This window comes from Artemia sp. Qi Xiang Cuo, chromosome 5 (assembly GCF_049724085.1).
Source record: "Artemia sp. Qi Xiang Cuo chromosome 5, ASM4972408v1, whole genome shotgun sequence".
NCBI lineage: Eukaryota > Metazoa > Arthropoda > Branchiopoda > Anostraca > Artemiidae > Artemia > Artemia sp. Qi Xiang Cuo.
Window position 1 is genome coordinate 9,188,890 of NC_142798.1, and position 18,561 is coordinate 9,207,450.

General features: G+C 36.4%; 1 protein-coding gene across 1 annotated transcript in view; it reads right to left on the reverse strand.

Annotated features, from left to right (window-relative positions):
* Window positions 1-2,767: 2,767 nt before the first annotated feature.
* LOC148951781 (uncharacterized) overlaps window positions 2,768-18,561 on the reverse strand; it is a 29,740-nt gene continuing 13,946 nt past the window's right edge. The window contains exon 4 of the mRNA XM_089089063.1: window positions 2,768-3,036. Within this exon, the coding sequence (XP_088945189.1) occupies window positions 2,803-3,036 (234 nt within the window). The 3' untranslated portion in view covers window positions 2,768-2,802. The remainder of the gene's footprint in view (window positions 3,037-18,561) is intronic.

Sequence of the window (18,561 nt, forward strand, 5' to 3'; positions counted from 1 at the left end):
GGGAGCTCCATTTGAAGTCTACCTCAGACATGTTAACTTACCTGGCGGCTGCAGGACACAACCACTATACGAAATCATGCCATCTTTACCTCTAGCGAATGGACAAGCTCCAAGATACCCATCCTACGGTCTACCAGGCTTTCCAGAGTGGCATGCATGTAGTAAGACATTCTGATAGATTCTGGGCTGGACTCTCCACAGATCTTGTCATTGAACAGGAGCTTATGCGCTCTCTTAAAACCTCTGGTGGCCCTATCAACGGCAGCGGCATGACAGAGGCTCAGAGGTCCTTATGGGTTTTGTCGCGACCAGTCTGCTCTACAGTAAACTTCTAGATGGAACCTATCTCACAAATTCTGTACGTTACAAGCGATCAGCAAAAGGAGATGTCAGTGCCGATGCAACTGAGATACTGCAAAGATACGCAGACTATTATCGAGTTTCTGGTAAGGGGTTCACCATTTGAGGGAGATGTTCAGTTAAGAAGCATAGCAAATGGTCTAACTGCCTATCCGTCTGCCAACGTTGATTCTGCCAAAGATATTGGCCTATAAGTCATTGACGCCATGTCTGGACAGCTGGTCTCTGACTTTGTGTTTCGACGAAAACAACAGGCAATCCAGATGACCACCAAGCAACGTCCAAGCGGAGACTGCAAACGACTATACCCGACTCTTCTTTTTCAGAGGTTTATCATGATCGCGAAAAGGATCAATCTTACGGAAACTGAGTACTTTCAACACGAACTGTGTTCCTACCCAGCGTCACTTTTTGACAGCTCCTGCATGCTCCGGACTGCGAACAAACCAGAACTTGCGAAGGCCATAGCCCAGGTGTGCAACCTTGAGAAGCATTTATTTCCCCTCCCCGAAGGCACTCGATATATCCTAGACGGAGGAGCTCTGCTGCACAGGATACCATGGACAAAAAATCAAAGATACCTGGAGATTTTAAACCATTATGCAACTTACGTGACAGGAAAGTACCCTTCTGCCACTATCGTTTTCGATGGCTACGATGGTGGGGCTTCCATAAAAGATATGGCTCACTCGCAGAGGAGTCGTTCAGTTGGCCGTGAGATCTTATTCACAACAGATATGCAGCTCAAGGTGAATAAAGAAGAGTTCTTATCTTTCAAGAAAAACAAAGCCAGGTTTATCTGCGCTTTGGCTGATCATCTCCGTGCCAAGGGTGTCTCTGTCTCCCAGGCATCAGGTGACGCAGATGTCCCGATTGTGGAAGCTGCTGTTGCCTCTTCACGGTATCACGACACTGCCGTAGTTGGGGACGATACCGATCTATTGGTTCTCTTATGCTACCACTGTGACTTGTCAAGCAAGAAACTATTCTTCGCACCTGAGCCAAAGTAGAATAAAGCTCCCCGAATATGGGACATACACACCCTGAAAGAGAAGCTGGGACAAGATACTTGTCATCTGATCCTTTTTGCTCACGCCCTGTTAGGCTGTGACTCTACTTCGCGAATCCACGGTGTGGGAAAAGGTCTTGCACTGAAGAGGCTGATAGAAGACAATGATTTCCGAACATCAGCTGAAGTGTTAATGCAGAAGTCTGCTTCGAAGGAAGGAATCAAGACCACTGATGAAGACGCCCTGCTGATCATATACGGTTCGTCGAAAGGAGGGAACTTGAACAAACTCCGCAGAGAAGTTTTTGAAAAGAAAGTGACAACGGCAAACTCTTTTGTTCACCCAGAACATCTGCCACCAACTTCTGATGCAGCCAAATTTCATAGCTATAGAGTTTTTATCAAGCTCAGGTATGGACCGGGGAGCCTGATCCGGAACTGAAAGCCGAGGAATGGGGATGGAAGAATAAAGATGACTTCTTGTACCCATTAACAACTGACCTCCCACCAGCCCCGCGTATGCTCCTTAAGATCGTGAAGAGCTCCTGTCTTGTACAGTGTAGTTCAGCGAGGTTTAGGTGCTTTAAAAACGGCTTAGTTTGTACTTGAGCATGCAGAACCTGCAAGGGAACAATGTGTTCCAACTCCCCAAAACTCGACAGCAACAATGATGAAGAGAACCTAGAACCCTAGTTGTTAATCCATTCCAAATGAAGAAGTTGTAAAACTAGTCGGAATCTGATTCTCTATTTTGTATTTTTTGTAGGATTGATTCTATTTAATAGACTGTGAAGATTAGACACTATGGGTTGACCCTAAATAGTATATGAAGAGTGTTTTAATTGTGATTTACGATACTGACCATTGAAAACCAGTTCGGTTTGTAATTCACTTTCCCTAATTATTTTCTAAAAAAATGTAGATCATTCATTAATGATTACGATTTTTTTTTCTGGTTCAGTGAACAAACTATTTGATTCTATTTTCGGTCTCAGCTCGTGATTCTACGTCAGAACCACACTTTCATTCAAGAAAATCGGGCTGTAACGAAAAATGTATTTTTAGGCTAAAAAAGTCGAAAAAATACAGTTACTTTTTGTATGGTGCTTCTTTACGCTAAATCCGACTTCGTTTTCGGTCTCGCCATGTTATTTTGGGTTAGAATCATACTTCAATTCAAGAAAAACCGGTTCCCACGAAAATTGCGATTTTTATTCGAATAACGGAAAAAATAGCATTAAAAGCCAAAAAATGGTTATTTTGCGTTGACTCAGAATATGCAAAAATGGATATGTTGTTCATTTTTTTTTTTTCTACAAGATGGTGTAAAAATCAATTCTGTTGCAATTTGTTTCGGGTCGACCTCTTTTTGGAGCTCATTTTCCTGTACTATAATCCCAAAAGTTCACAGGTTCATTAAAGTTCATTTAGTTTCATGCAGGGGGGTAGCATTCACAATAAAGAACTTCCGTCGGATTACCTGGAGCAGCACAATTAGGTGGACTTTGACTTTCTGTCACACCTTTGCATTTACATTCTTTACCGGTTGGATTTATTTGGCATGGGTCTGCAACAGACGGGTTGCACAAAGGTCCGCTTATTCCAGTAGGGGGGAAACATGGAAGGATATTTGTCACTGTTACTCCTGCCGGTTTTGTCACTGTAATCTGAAAAAAGGATATTAATAACTTCTGTTGCATCTGATAATTGAATGGCTACTTTTTGAAGCAGACAAAGGGCAGGAGAATAGCTATTGAAATAAAATATAACTAAGAAAGAGAGAAAAACTGGAAGGACAGAAGGTTCCTATGGTAGAAATTAACAAATGAGAGTAAATTATAAACTTATTTTAAAATAGACTAAAAGGTAGGGTTTTTTGTTCCCGAGAATCTATGAACGTAAATGAAAATTGGGGACATATAATAATACATCAATATAATATTGATAAGTTATATGATAAGGTATCATATAATAAAGGTTTGAAATATTAAAGGTATCAAATTGATGGGAGACGGTGTTTCCCCTCGAAAATTTCCCTCATCCCACAGAAATTCTTCCCTTGAACAATTCCCCACGAAAACCTGCCCCAACACAGGAAATTGTCCCATAAAAAATGTCCTCCCCTGTGTAAAAATGCTTCTGGATAATTCCCCCTTTATTGAATGTTCCCCCACGCGTAATATTGAGCCGCCAGAGAGAAAGCACACAATAGGAAACTCAAAATGTCAATCAGATGATATAAAAATTATTATTAGGACTGGGGACTCCAATCACTCTCGACTTTTAAAAATAGGACTGGAACTCTCAAGTTCCTATCAAATGAGCATCCTCTGAAGTTTCTACGACCATAACGGGGAATTTTGGGATGAGGAGGGGGAGCACTCCCACTATACGGAATAAATTCTGCTCATTTTGGGGTTTAAAAATATTCACTGACTATGATAATAACAACATAGATCATAAATATTCCTGGAAATCAAGAGGGATTACGCTTTGATTTCTACCCCCCCCCCACCCCTTCCTTAGACTAATTCTGTATTTATCTGAAGGCTCACTGAGGGTTATGATTAGGACGTTTTTTCATTGAAATAAACCTTTTGATGCATCTTCGGTCACCCTAGCTATAAAACAATCAGAGAGCGCTGCTTTAGAGGATTCAAGCTCTTATATAAAAATATATGGAATTGTGTATTTTCTACCAAAGAAAGATCATGGATAAAAACGTTGACAAGTAAAACAACAAAGGATTTACCTAGGACAGTAAAGTTTGTTTAAATCTTATAAATATTTCAGCTCTATATCCAAGGCCGTGCTCAATAAACTACGTATATAACTTATAAGCAAATAATCCCTTTAAAACTGAAATTGAAATACAAAACAAAAACAGTCTAAATTTTGTTGTTTTTTTATGACGGAAAAGCAGTGTGGTCTTCGTCATTATTTAAAGATCATTGATATTTTTTTTAATTTTTGCTTCCTTTAGGAATGATTGTATCGAGCCAAGGGTCCTGTAGGCTATGAATAGACAAATTGAACAATTTACAATCCTTCCTGGGTGACTGAAGGGGCATGACATCCCCGAACGCAATGCTATTAGGCCTTGGAACCATTTTGAGTAAAATGGTAATTTAAGATTTTTGTCAATATGACGAGAAGCCTCTAAAAAGGTAAGAGAAATATGTGCTTTTCACTCCTTTTTAAGCTTTACTCTCAACATGATTTTAAAATTTCAACTTAATACACCTAGCCATTCCTTAGATACTGATACTGTATTCTACTAGAAAGCCCAGAGTCACACCATACAGATTTTCAGGAAATCTCCCACTCTCCCCGTATTGTATAGCCTACCAATATTGAATTTCCTAGGAGCGCTACATCGCCTTGTCAGGGGGTTAGTCATGACAAAGTGTACCTATCTACAGTGAATTATCGCATTTTCAGGGGGTTTCTCACCAAATATAGCACATATAAGGATTTTACCAAGGGTGTTACACCAGCTTATCAGGGGGTTACTCGTCACATAGTGAACCAATATAAAATTTCCTAGGGACCCAGACATACATTTGTTTTCAGTGCTTTTAATCTAACACGTTATTCTCACTAAGAGGTATATTTTGATACAAGTTTAAACATGCAAATATCCCCCACATAGTATTTCCTAAACACCTCCCATATAGAAATCCTTTGCGAGTACTTAGACCGTCTGAAAAGGGCTTGTTTACAAAAACATCTAAGGGAAATATGAACAAAATGGCATGTTTCTTCTTTCTATGGGAATACAGAAATTTTGAAATAGGATTTTCAGACAAACTCTCCCACCTGATTTATTGTTTTCTAGGACATCAAACCTTCAGGCTAGGACCTTTGGTTACTTGGACACTCGGACATTTGAAAACTCGGACACTCGGACATTCCCATACTCGTACAAACGGACATTCTGAAAATCTGATTTTTTTTAAGTTTGTATTAGGAGAAGATTTAAAACTTATTTTTTAAGTACTTGTTTAAAACTTATCATTATTATTTTTTTGCAGGGACATAGCGAAGTCCTCCAGGGAATGTGTAAAAAGATACACAGCATACTATGACATTGTATAGGAACATAACAAGGCCATTACGGACCACAAGTGATAGGGGATGTACAACAATGCTGTAGAGAGAGATTGGAAAAAAAGACATTATATTGGAAAATAGGGATTAATGACGACATTATATAGGGAGATTGGAAAATACAATGACATAGTATACGGAGATATGGGGCTTACTGCTTCATTGCATTGAGAAATAGGGTATACCTCATGGTATTTTTTCCGGGTCACATTTATACGGCAAGCCATGCACAAAAATTTTTTTACAAACAGAGTTTTCTATAGACTATTATTTTACCCAACCCAGAATTTTGTGTTCAATACTCTTTTCTATGACACTAATATGACTAGGACACTGGGAAACTTGGTTGCTTGGACACTCAGACATCCGGAGACTCAGACATTCGGACAATCAGAAAATTAGATTTTTTCTGGTTTTTCAAGTTTAGTGTTTCTTTCCTTTTTGTCTTTTCCATTTTAATGTTTTATTTTTTGTTTTTCAATATTATGGTTGGATTCTAACTTTTTAAGAATGTCAGTAGGATACCTTACAAGGCTTTATGACAGATCACCCTGTCAACAATTGCAATCCCTTTTTGGTTTACCTAAATAGAGCATTAATAACGCTAATATCTTTTTTATTGCTTCTATGTATGTAAACGGAATAGAACCCCCATGCAAACTTATGTCTGCTGAACTTTAACTTTATTAATCTGAGACCTGAAATAGAATCTTACCAGATGCAAACAATATCTCCTGGAAAGCATTTTCTTTGCAAGATTGCAGAATACCCCCTAAACAGACCATTTCTAAGCGTGTATACTTCTTGCGTAAAAAAAGCGTTCTAATTTTTAATATTATAATCTAATATAAGCAAATCTTCACGAAATTTCATTAATGGACATATCCTTCCTCATGACATTGAATAGGAAGATAGAAGAGCCCTCACGATATTGTGTAGGAAGATAGGCTATTTCTCGCGACATTGCATTGGAGGTGGGTTTCAGACACATGATAGGTGGGTTTCCGACACATTGTATTAGAGCAGTAGGAACACACGGACAAGGTGCATTGGATTATAGGGGATAAGTGAAAACTTTAGCATTTTTGGAAGTCATAACCCTGAAATCCTTAGTTCTTTGAAAATCCTTTGAGGGGCTTCTCCCATCACTCTATTTCAGACATTTCAGACATCTATTTCAGACATTTTTAAACTTCTTTTAGATACTTATTTACCGGTAAATATTTGTCTTAGAAAGTTTTTACGAGCTCTTTTTGAAAAAAACTTGTTGGATGAAAGTTTTTACGAAAGTTTTTAGAAAGTTTTTACGAGCTCTTTTTGAAAAAAACTTGTTGGATGTTGGAAAAACTTGTTGGATCAAAATACCAAAATAGAAATATTGTTTACTGTATTTGTAGCATCTGCAAAGATATTTTAATGCTGTCACGGATTCTGAGAAGGCTAATTCAGCAGATTTGAAATTATGAACAATAGAGTAGATACAGTTAATCTCAAAGGGACTAGGAGAAAAATAATATATTGGCAAAACTCTTTACGAACTCTTCGAATTGAGAGAAACCTATCTTTATTTTTACCGAGCAGGAAAGAAATGAAAGAACGGGCACCCTTACCGTCCCAAGAAATATCAGCAGCACAAGGAAGCTCTCAGAAAAGGAGATCCAGTACATTAAAAAGGGATCTCGAAGAGCAAACCAAAAGATTCAGAAAACAAGACTCTCCATATAGGCATTCTTCACAATCTTCGAGAACTGATATAGAAAGTTCGTATAAAAGAAATAGAATGTACCTACAAACCTTCACTATTGTTCTGGAAAAGCTCAACATCTCAATTTACTCCAAACATCATTATTGATAGTTTTTAAAAGTTTTCACGTTACACATACAATAAATCTGTTTATTATATGAGCTCTGTCTTAGACTTTCGATATAAGAAGGGTAAGAATAAAAGCAAGAATGTATTCTGGGTCATTTTGGCTATGGCAATACTGGCCGTTTTGCCCCACTGTACTTCCAAGCTGTTTTAAAAATGTCAATCCAAGCTGTTTGGCCTTGGTATGCTTCAATACTATTTGACTATGGCAATGCTAGTAGTGGCGGCAATAGCAAGATGGATAGGGGAATTACGAGCAAGATTGCAACCCGGACCGCTTTTTTAGTTCCCAAACCTACCGTTAGGGGGTTAGCGTCGCTAATGTCACTATACCAGCCAATTTTCAGGGGGTTACTCCTTGTATTGTGTTTTAACCAATTATTTTCTATATTTTAAGATTTGTTTTTATTTTTAAGAAGAAGTATCTATATAGTCCTTTCTTGGGCCCTGGCTCTTCTAAAGATTGCGGACCACCATAAAATTTGATTCTCCTTTAACTCACACTTTCTAGCTTATGTTTTACAGTATATCAATTTTTCTAACCAATACTCTTCTAAAGGCTTTCTTTTATTAATTCCAAACAAGTTCTTTATTTATATTCCTCCTAAACCAGTTTTTTAAATTGAAAGACACACCTTTTTTCGCTCCCAACTTTACTTTATCTGCTTTATGCTTTAACACCAACCAATAAAATTCAAAAGGCTTTTGCTTATTAAATACAAACAACTTCTTTTTTCTTAAATTCCTCTTAAACTCATTTTTTACAATGGAGTATACTCCATTTCCACTTCTAGCCTTGCTTTTTTGGCTTGACGTATACTCCAAAACCAACCAATGCTATTAAAAAAGGCTTTGCATTTACTAATTCCAAACGAGTTCTTTTTCTTTATATTTCTTCTAAACCCGTTTATTTTAAATTGGTATACACTCTTTTTACACTTCTAACCTTACTGTTTTGGTTTTACGTATACTCCAAAACAAAACAAAAAACTATTCAAAAGGCTTTCCTTTATTATTTCCGGACAAGTTCTCTTTTCTTTATATTACTCCTAAACCCTTTTTTTTACATTGGTACGCACTGAATTTCCAGTTCTGACTTTACTTTTTGGCTTTAAGTATACTTCATCACCATCCAGTATTATTCAAAAGGCTTTCTTTTCATAATTCCAAATAAGATATTCGAAAAGTATTGATTGGTTATTGAGTATACATAACACCAACATAGGTAATGTTAGAATAGGAATAGAAGTGTACACAAATATAAAAATGGGTTTAGGTGGAACAATATTTGTTGGTGTTAGAGTATACATAAAGCCGAAAAAGTAAGGTTAGAGGAGAATAAGGAGTGTACACCAGAGTAAAAGTTGGGTTCAGGTGGCAAATAAAGAAAAAGAACCTGTTTGGAACTAATAAAAGAAAGCATTTTGAATAGTATTGGTTGGTGTTGGAGTATAAGCTAATAAGAAAAACGTAAAATTAGAAGTGAAAAAGAGTGTACGCTAGTGAAAAAACGGGTTTAGGAGGAATATAAAGAAACATAATTTGTTTGGAATTGATAAAAGAAAGATTTTTGAGTAGTGTTAGTTGGTGTTGGAGCATACGAAAAGCCAAAAAAATTAGGTTAAAAGTGAAAAGGAGTGTACGCCAATGTATAAAACGGGTTTAGGAGAAATATACAGAAAAAAGAACATGTTTGGAACTAATAAAAGAAAGTCTTTTAAATAGTATTGGTTGGGGTTGGAGTATACGTAAAGCGGAAAAAGTACAGTTAGAAGTGGAAGAGGAGTGTATGTCAATATAAAAACCGAACTTCGAGGAATATAAAGAAAAAGAACCTGTTTGGAATTAATGAAAGTAAGCTGTTTGAATATTATTGCTTGGTGTTAGAGCGTATGTAAAGCCAAAAAAGTAAGGTTAGAAGTGAAAACGGAGTGTACGCCAATATTAAAACGGGCTTAGGAAAAATATAAAGAAAAAAAATGTGTTTGGAATTAATAGAATAACACCTTTTTGAATAGATTTGATTGGTTTTAGAGTAAACGTAAAGACAAAACAGTAAGGCCAGAATTTCAGAAGAAGTATACGTCAATGTTAAAACAGGTTTAGGTTTTATGAAGCAAAAAGACTTTGTTTAAAATTAATAATAGAAAGCCTTTTGAAGAGTTTAGGTTGGGGTCGGAATATACATAAAGCCAAAAACTAATGTTAGAAGCAAAAAAGGAGTGTACACCAGAGTAAAAAGGGGGTTTAGGAGGAATACAAAGAAAAAGAACCCGTTTGCAATTAAGAAAATAAAGCCTTTTGAATAGTACTGGTTGGAGTTCAAGTATACGTAAAGGCAGAAAAAGTAAGGTTAGACGTAGAAAAGGAGTATATACTACTATAAAAATGTGTTTAGAATAAATATACAGAAAAAGATTTTGTTTTAAGTTAATAAACGAAACTCTTTAGAATAGTATTGATTAATGTTTTAGTATACGTAAAGCCAAAAAATAAAGATTAGACGTGGAAAAGGAGTGTACAACAATGTATAAAACGGATTTAGGAGGAATATAAAGAAAAAGAACATGTTTTGAATTCATAAAAGAAACCCTTTTGAATAATATTGGTTGGTATGGAAGTATATTTAAAACCAAAAAAAAGGGTTAAAAGTGGAAATGGAATATACGCCAATGTAAAAAATGGATTAAGGAGGAATGTAAGTAAAAAGAGCTTGTTTGGAGTTAATAATAGAAAAGCCTTTTGAATAGTATTGGTTGGTGTTGGAGTCTACGTAAAGTCGAAAAAGTAACGTTGGGATTGAAAAAGGTCTGTACTCTAATGTAAAAACGGGTTTATGACAGTGGCGCCAATTCACGAAAATGTAGGGGGGGGGCAAGGATTTTTTTTCGATTTTTTTTTTAATTAAGATGCAAAAAAAAGAACAACATTTAGCAAACATACCTAAAACAGAGGGTAGCGGCGAGGTCGCTGCTTGGCAAAATTGTTGACTAATCTATCCAAATCCAGTTTCTTTACCTCCTCTTTTTCAACGGCCATTATCATGAGATCACTGAGTCTGTCGTTTCCCGTCTTCGATCGCAGATAGTCCTTCACACGCCCTAATGCCGAGAAGAATAGTTCATTGCTGGCAGCGGTCACAGGCAAAGTAGCAACTAGCTTCATCAGTTTTAGCACTGCAGAATAGGCAACTGGGAGGTCGGATAAGGTTTCGATAGCTCGAAGAAGATCCATTTTTGAAATATCACTTTTTGACAGATGCAGCTTCGCAAGAGAAAGCTGGGATTCTATGGCATGGTCGTCAACACCTAGAATCTCTTGATAATGACACATAACTCTTTCCACTTTCGAAATTTCGAGAAAATTGGAACTTGAGGGGTCGAAGGCAGATAAAGCGTCGAGCAGAGGCATATTCTGCATGAAACGTTGGTCCATCTCACTCGTGAAACGATCTATTACCTCAAAGTACAGAAGTTTACCGCAGTCTGATTTAACTGGCTGACTGATATTGCGTTTACCGGTTGTTGAGTTTGAAAGAAAGGCTTTGAGACGAATGGAAATGGCTTGACTTCTCTTGTTTCGAGCACTGGTTTTAGATTGTGGAGATTTCGATTCCTGGATATCGTTTAAAGCTAAGAATTCAGATATGTTTTTGCTTAAGTTGTTCCATTCGCTATCATTTCTCAGCTTTTGGAGTGTCTCATATGTCCCAGAAATCAGTGCAAGTGCCTTATAAATCAACAAACTTCCGGATTGAAGTTGCTCTGATAAACAATTTACAATGACTAATACTTTTTCCATTATGTGTAAAGTTGAAACAAAAGAGGCAGAGTTGATTTTTTCCAGTAGTCCTTTTGCTTCACACGCTGCCTCGCCGTTGGAACTATCAGAGACTGCGGCAAGCACAGCAACAATACAATCAAATCTGGCCTTCACCTTCGAAATAGAGCGGACTGCGTAAAACCAGCGAGTCTGGACGGTCCTCTCTAGCTCCAAGACTTATTGCCCGCTAATACGCTGGGATTCCACAAATAGCTCGTGACGAGTATTGCTGCATGATATAAATGCGTAAAGTCTTTGCACCACAGAGAAAAATTCAGAAAGTTCGCTGATATTTTTTAGGCAGTCAGTCAAAACCAAGTTCAATCTGTGGGCGTGACAGTGTACATAAACTGCATGAGGCACCTTCTCCCTAAACTTTGCTTGAACTCCGTTAAATTCCCCACTCATGACGGATGCGCCATCATAACATTGGGCAATACACAGCATCGAATCTACACCAAGCTTTTCTATAGTTTCACAAATCGAGTTGGATAAGCTCTCGGCGTCTAATTTGTGCATGTGATAGCAGCCCATTGGTCGCTCCACTACTTTTCCCTTTGATATGTACCTGAGTAGGATCGCTAATTGTTCTTTTCTAGAAACGTCTTTTGTCTCGTCGACAAGAATAGCAAAGTAATTAGCTGATTTTACTTCTGAAATAATATCTTGGCGCAAGGCATTTCCTATCAGTGTAACTGCGTCATTTTGGTACTGATGACTGCAATAGTGACCATATCGGCTCTGTAACTTGGCCTTCAGCTTTTCGTCGCCTTTAGACATTTCCTCCATCAATTCAACCAAATTACCCCGGTTTGCAGATGTTTCTGATTCGTCATGACCCCTCAAAGCAAGACCCTGGCGGCCAGGAAAGCAAATAGCGCGAAAAATGTACTTCACATGATCTCTATTTTCCTGAACCTCTTGAGATCTGGATTGAATTAAGGCATTCGCTATAGATTTCGAAGTACCAGTACTCATTATCTTAAATTCCGTCCATGCTGACATACAATGCCTATGTCTTTCAGAACCATCATGTTGCTTTAATAGAGCAGAACTGTCTTTCCACTTGCAAAATCCTGACTCAATGAAAGCCCTTCTTCCAGCAGTTTCTCCAGCCCTTAGAGTCCCCATAGAAAAATGGCGGCAAGCAAAACAAAACACGGAATTCGAGTTTTTTGAGTATTCTACCCATTCATAAGTCTTATAGTAATGTGGACTGAATTTCCTTCCGTTAGAAATGGAAGCCGGATATCTCTCAAGAATAGGTTGAGCTGGTTTGTCATGACGCGTCCTAGAGATACCTCAAAGAGTTTCTTGACTGCTACTGGCACCTGCAAGGGGTCCAGTGATGCAGACCTAACTTTCATTTTGATCTGAGCCATTTATTGTTCAGCTTGTGTCAAAAATTATGTCACAGGTGGGGGAATTTATCTCAACTAACCCGAGACTTTGGGCGCTGACACTATTGCCAGTTTCTTGCACTAAAGTTTCTTCATTTTTCTTCCGCATTTTCACCGAAAAAAAATCCAAAGTTTGTTGTCGCTTTATACTCATAGTTAAACGAGTAGTAGACAATGACTTCACTCAGACACGGCAAGAGAAGAACTGAAGAAACACGTAGAAACTCACTTAGAAAATCACTCCCATACTCCACGGTGAAACTACCCCGCTTAGAAACCCCATAAACCAATCACTTACATTTCCTGTTCACGACAGTCCCATACACTCCACTGAGACTAGTTATCCCATAAACTATTCAACAACGTCAAGAATCTGCTGACCAAAACCCCTTGAAACCCTAGAACACATTTCCTTTCCCAGCTACTAAAAAAGGCAATATACAAAACTCATAGTTTACAACGAATTCTTCACAAGAACAATAACAAACGGGTACTGACCACATGAAACTTAGTTTTGAATGAACCCTACTCGGAAATAAAATAGTGTAGACACGCTCGCTCTTAGACATTTCAAAACAAGATTATATAATTAGGGCACCAGTTTGTTGGTCGTATTTATTGGACCAGTTGCTGGTTTAATATAGCACATAGCTAAAATAGAAAATAGCTGTGAAATATAAATAAGAAGTTAATTTTCAAAGTGTAGGGGGGGGCCATGGCCCCCCCTGCCCCTCCTAATTGGCGCCTCTGGTTTATGAAGAATACAAAATAAAATAATTTTTTTTGAATTATAATAAAAGAAAGCCTTTTGAATAGTTTGGGTTGATGTTGGAGAATACTTAAATCCAATAAAGAAGGTTAGAAGATGAAAAGGAATGTACTTCAATGTAAAAATGGGTTTAGAAGGAATATTAAGAATAAGAACATGTTTGGAATTAATAAAAGAAAACCTTTTGAATAGTATTGGGTAGTGTCGGAGCATACGTAAAGCCAAAAAAATGTAAAGTTTGAATCACAAAAAGTTTGTTGGCCAATGTAAAAAACGGGTAGGAGAAAAAGAAAGAAAAACGAACTCGTTTCTAACTAATAAATAAAAGCCTTTTGAATAACAATGGTTAGTGTTGGAGCATACACAAACCTGAAAAGTGAAGTTAGAAGTAAAAAAAATTGTAAATGTGTTTGGAATGAATAAAAAAAAAACCTTTTTGAATAGCATTGATTAGTTTTAGAGTATAACTGAAGCTAAAAAAGTAAGGTTAGAAGTTGAAACGGAGTGTACGCCAATGTAAAAAACGGGGTTAGCGGAATTTACGCCAATATACGCCAAGCGGAATGAAACGGAATGTACGCCAATGTAAAAAACGGATTTAGGAGGAATGTAAATAAAAAGAGCTTGTTTGGAGTTAATAACAGAAAGACTTTTGAATAGTATTGGTTGGTGTTGGAGTCTACGTGAAGTCAAAAAAGTAACGTTGGGATTAAAAAAAAAGGTGTGTACTCAAATGTAAAAGCAGGTTTATGAGGAATATAAAATAAAAGAATTTTTTTAACTATAATAGAAGAAAGCCTTTTGAATAGTTTGGGTTGGTGATGGAGAATACTCAAAGCCAATAAAGAAGGTTAGAAGATGAAAAGAAGTACTTCAATGTAAAAAATGGGTTTAGAAGAAATATTAAGAAAAAGAACCTGTTTGGAATTAAGAAAAAAAAGCCTTTTGATTAGTATTGGGTGGTGTCGGAGCATACGTAAAGCCAAAAAAAATAGTAAAGTTTGAAGTAGAAAAAGTTTGTAGGCAAATGTAAAAAACGGTAAACGAAAGCCGTTTGAATAACAATGGTTAGTGTTGGAGAATACGCAAAGCTGAAAAACTCGCCAATCTACCCGAGAAAAAAGATAGCGCTGGTGAAAATACCCAGGGAAAAGGGCTTATTGTAATAATTGGAGAAGGTCATACAAACACTATTTGGCAAAAAATCTATCTTTAGAGGGAAAATAACAACAGGAAAAAACCTCAAAATAATTCAAAAACTTTTTAAAGTTACCAGCAAAGATGCAAACTCAGACACAATAGCACTGAATACATTATAGATGGCACTCCATTGACTAATATCCATTGACTCTATTCAAAAGAGTAGTATTGGGTGGTGTCGGAGCGTACGTAAAGCAAAAAAAAATAGTAAAGTTTGAAGTAGAAAAAGTTTGTAGGCCAATTTATAAAACTGATAGGAGAAATAGAAAGAAAAAAGGACTCCTTTGAAACTAATAAACGAAAGCCTTTTGAATAACAATGGTTAGTGTCGGAGTATAGCCATTGCTACGTTGAGACACACTTGAGTAGCATTGTACCCTCATGCAAAGGAGAAGCAGGGTTAGAAATATTAAAACACAGAAACTCGCATTTTGAAGCATTTACAGAAAGCCCAATCATACTCAAATCATTAATCAAACATTTGGTGTTGGAGTCTACAAAGAATGTAGCTTATACAAACAGGAGTATACACGGCAACTCAACGCACAAAAAGCATTGGCAGGAATAAGTGGTACTTCACTAGGGTGGCGGATAACAAAGACTGGTAGACCAACATCATCAGCATCATACTTTGCGATAGTATCGATAAAATCAGAGACACTATTAATAAATGCATTTGTATTCAATCTCTTAGGCTGAATTTCCCCAGGATGGCAAAACTGGAAGATTTGCCTCCTCGCTTCAGAAACCTGGGTGAGCGTGTAACAGTCGGACATATGTTTCTTCATAATATCTGGAGAAAAGCCTTTTACGATACTGTTTTGGACAAATTTCAGAACAGGACAATAAACGAGCAATTGAGCGGTCCACGCTATCAGCACCGAATGCCGAATACATACAGAATGAAGGAAAACCTAGTAACAAGGGAAGTGTAAGGACCCCTTTAACTATTCCCCGCAATTTACAGGTAACCTAATACTGGCGGGTACAATACATTGCTTGCGGGAGGTTCAGGTTCCTTCCCCTCTTCTGCTAGTTCCCAGTACGCTTCTTATCAACAAGAAATCAAAAATGGTGTTATAAAAATTGAAACTCTAGATGGCGTGCCAATCTACCCGAGAAAAAAGGTGTGGCTGGTGAAAATACCCAGGGAAAAGAGCTTATTCTAATAATTGGAGAAGGTGATGCAAACACTACTTGGCAAAAAATCTATCTTTAGAGAGGAAAAAACCTCAAAATAATTCAGAAACTTTTCAAGTTACCAGTAAAGATGCAAACTCAGAAATAATACCATTGAATATAGATGGCACTTCAGTGACTAATGTCCATTGACTCTATTCAAAAGAATAGTATTGGGTGGTGTCGGAGCATACGTAAAGCCAAAAAATAGTAAAGTTTGAAGTAGAAAAAGTTTGCAGGCCAACGTAAAAAACGGGTAGGAGCAATAGAAAGAAAAAAAACTCGTTTGAAACTAATAAACGAGAGTTTTTTGAATAAAATGGTTAGTGTTGGAGTATACGCAAAGCTGAAAAAGTGAAGTTAGAAGTAAAAAAAATGTGTAAATGTGTTTGGAATTAATAAAAAAGCCTTTTTGAATAGCATTGATTAGTGTTAGAGTATAACTGAAGCTAAGAAAGTAAGGTTAGAAGTTGAAACGGAGTGTACGCCAATGTAAAAAACGGATTTAGGAGGAATGTAAATAAAAAGAGCTTGTTTGGAGCAAATAACAGAAAGCCTTCTGAATAGTATTGGTTGGTGTTGGAGTCTACGTAAAGTCAAAAAAAAAGTTGGGATTAAAAAAAGATGTGTACTACAATGTAAAAAACGGGTTTATGAGGAATATAAAATAAATTTTTTTTTTTTAATTATAAGAGAAGAAAGCCTTTTGAATAGTTTGAATTGGTGTTGGAGAATACCCATAGCCAATAAAGAAGGTTAGAAAGTGAAAAGAACTGTACTTTAATTTAAAAAATGGGTTTAGAAGGAATATTAAGAAAAAGAACCTGTTTGGAATTAATAAAAGAAAGCCCTTTGAATAGTATTGGGTGGTGTCGGAGCATACGTAAAGCCAAAATAATAGTAAAAATTGAAGTAAAAAAGTTCGTAGACCATTGTAAAAACGGGTAGGAGAAATAGAATGAAAAAAAGAACTCGTTCAAACTAATAAACGAAAGCCTTTTGAAGAACAATGGTTAGTGTTGGAATACACGCAAAGCTGAAAAATTGAAGTTAGAAGTAAAAAAATTGTAAACGCGTTTGGAATTAATAAAACAAAGCCTTTTTGAATAGCATTGATTAGTGGTAGAGTATAACTGAAGCTAAAAAACTAAGGTTAGAAGTTGAAACAGAGTGTACACCAATGTAAAAAATAGGTTTAGCGGAATGTACGCCAAGCAGAATGAAACGGAATGTACGAAAATATAGAAAACGGATTTAGGTGGAATGTAAATAAAAATTACTTGTTTGGAATTAATAACAGAAAGCCTTTTGAATAGTATTGTTTGGGGTTGGAGTCTAGGTAAAGTGGAAAAAGTAACTTTGGGATTGATAAAAGGTGTGTAATTCAATGTTAAAAACGGGTTTATGAGGAATATAAAATAAAAGAATTTTTTTTGAATTATAATAGAAGAAAGCCTTTTGAATAGTTTGGGTTGTTGTTGGAGAATACTTAAAGCCAATAAAGAAGGTTAGAAGATGAAAATGAGTGTACTTCAATGTAAAATATGGGTTTAGAAGGAATATTAAGAAAAAGACTCTGTTTGGAATTAATAAAAGAAAGCCTGTTGAATAGTATTGGGTGGTGTCAGAGCATACGTAAAGCCAGAAAAATAGTAAAGTTTGAAGGAGAAAAAGTTTGTAGGCCAATGCAAGAAACAGGTGGGAGAAATAGAAAGAAAACAGAACTCGTTTGAAACTAATAAACGAAAGCCTTTTGAATAACAATGGTTAGTGTTGGAGTATACGCAAAGCTAAAAAAGTGAAGTTAGAAGTAAAAAAAGGGGTAAATGTGTTTGGAATAAATAAAAAAAAACAACATGAAAAGAGTTTGAATAGTTTGGGCTGGTGTTGGAGAATGCTTAAAGCCAATATAGAAGGTTTTAAGATGAAAAGGAGTGTGCTTCAATGTAAAAAATGGATTTAGAAGGAATATTAAAAAAAAAGAACCTGTTTGGAATTAATAAAAGAAAGCCTTTGAATAGCATTGGGTGGTGTCGGAGCATACGTAAAGCCAAATAAAAAGTAAAAATTGAAGTAGAAAAAGTTCGTAGGCCAATGTAAAAACGGGTAGGAGAAATAGAAAGAAAAAAGAACTCGTTTGAAACTAATAACCGAAAGCCTTTTGAATAACAATGGTTAGTGTTGGAGTATACGCAAAGCTGAAAAAGTGAAGTTAGAAGTAAAAAAAAGGGTAAATGTGTTTGGAATTAATAAAAAAAACTTTTTGATTAGCATTGATTAGTGTTAGAGTATAACTGAAGCTAAAAAAGTAAGGTTAGAGGAAGAAACAGAGTATACGCCATTGTAAAAAAACGGGTTTAGGAGGAATGTAAATAAAAAGAGCTTGTTTGGAGTCAAAAGAGAAAGCCTTTTGAACAGTATTAGTTGGTGTGGGTTTCTAGGTAAAGTCGAAAAAATAACTTTGGGATTGAAAAAAGGTGTGTACTTCAATGTAAAAAAACGGGTTTATGAGGAATATAAAATAAAAGAGTTTTTTTGAATTATAATAGAAGAAAGCCTTTTGAATAGTTTGGGTTTGTGTTGGAGAATACTTAAGGCCAATTAAGAAGGTTATAAGATGACAATGAGTGTACTTCAGTGTAAAATATGGGTTTAGAAGGAATATTAAGAAAAAGACCCTGTTTGAAATTAATAAAAGAAAGCCTTTTGAATAGTATTGGGTGGTGTCGGAGAATACGTAAAGCAAAAAAAATAGTAAAGTTTGAAGTAGAAAAAGTTTGTAGGCCAATGTCAAAAAACGGGTAGGAGAAATAGAAAGAAAAAAGAACTCGTTTGAAACTGA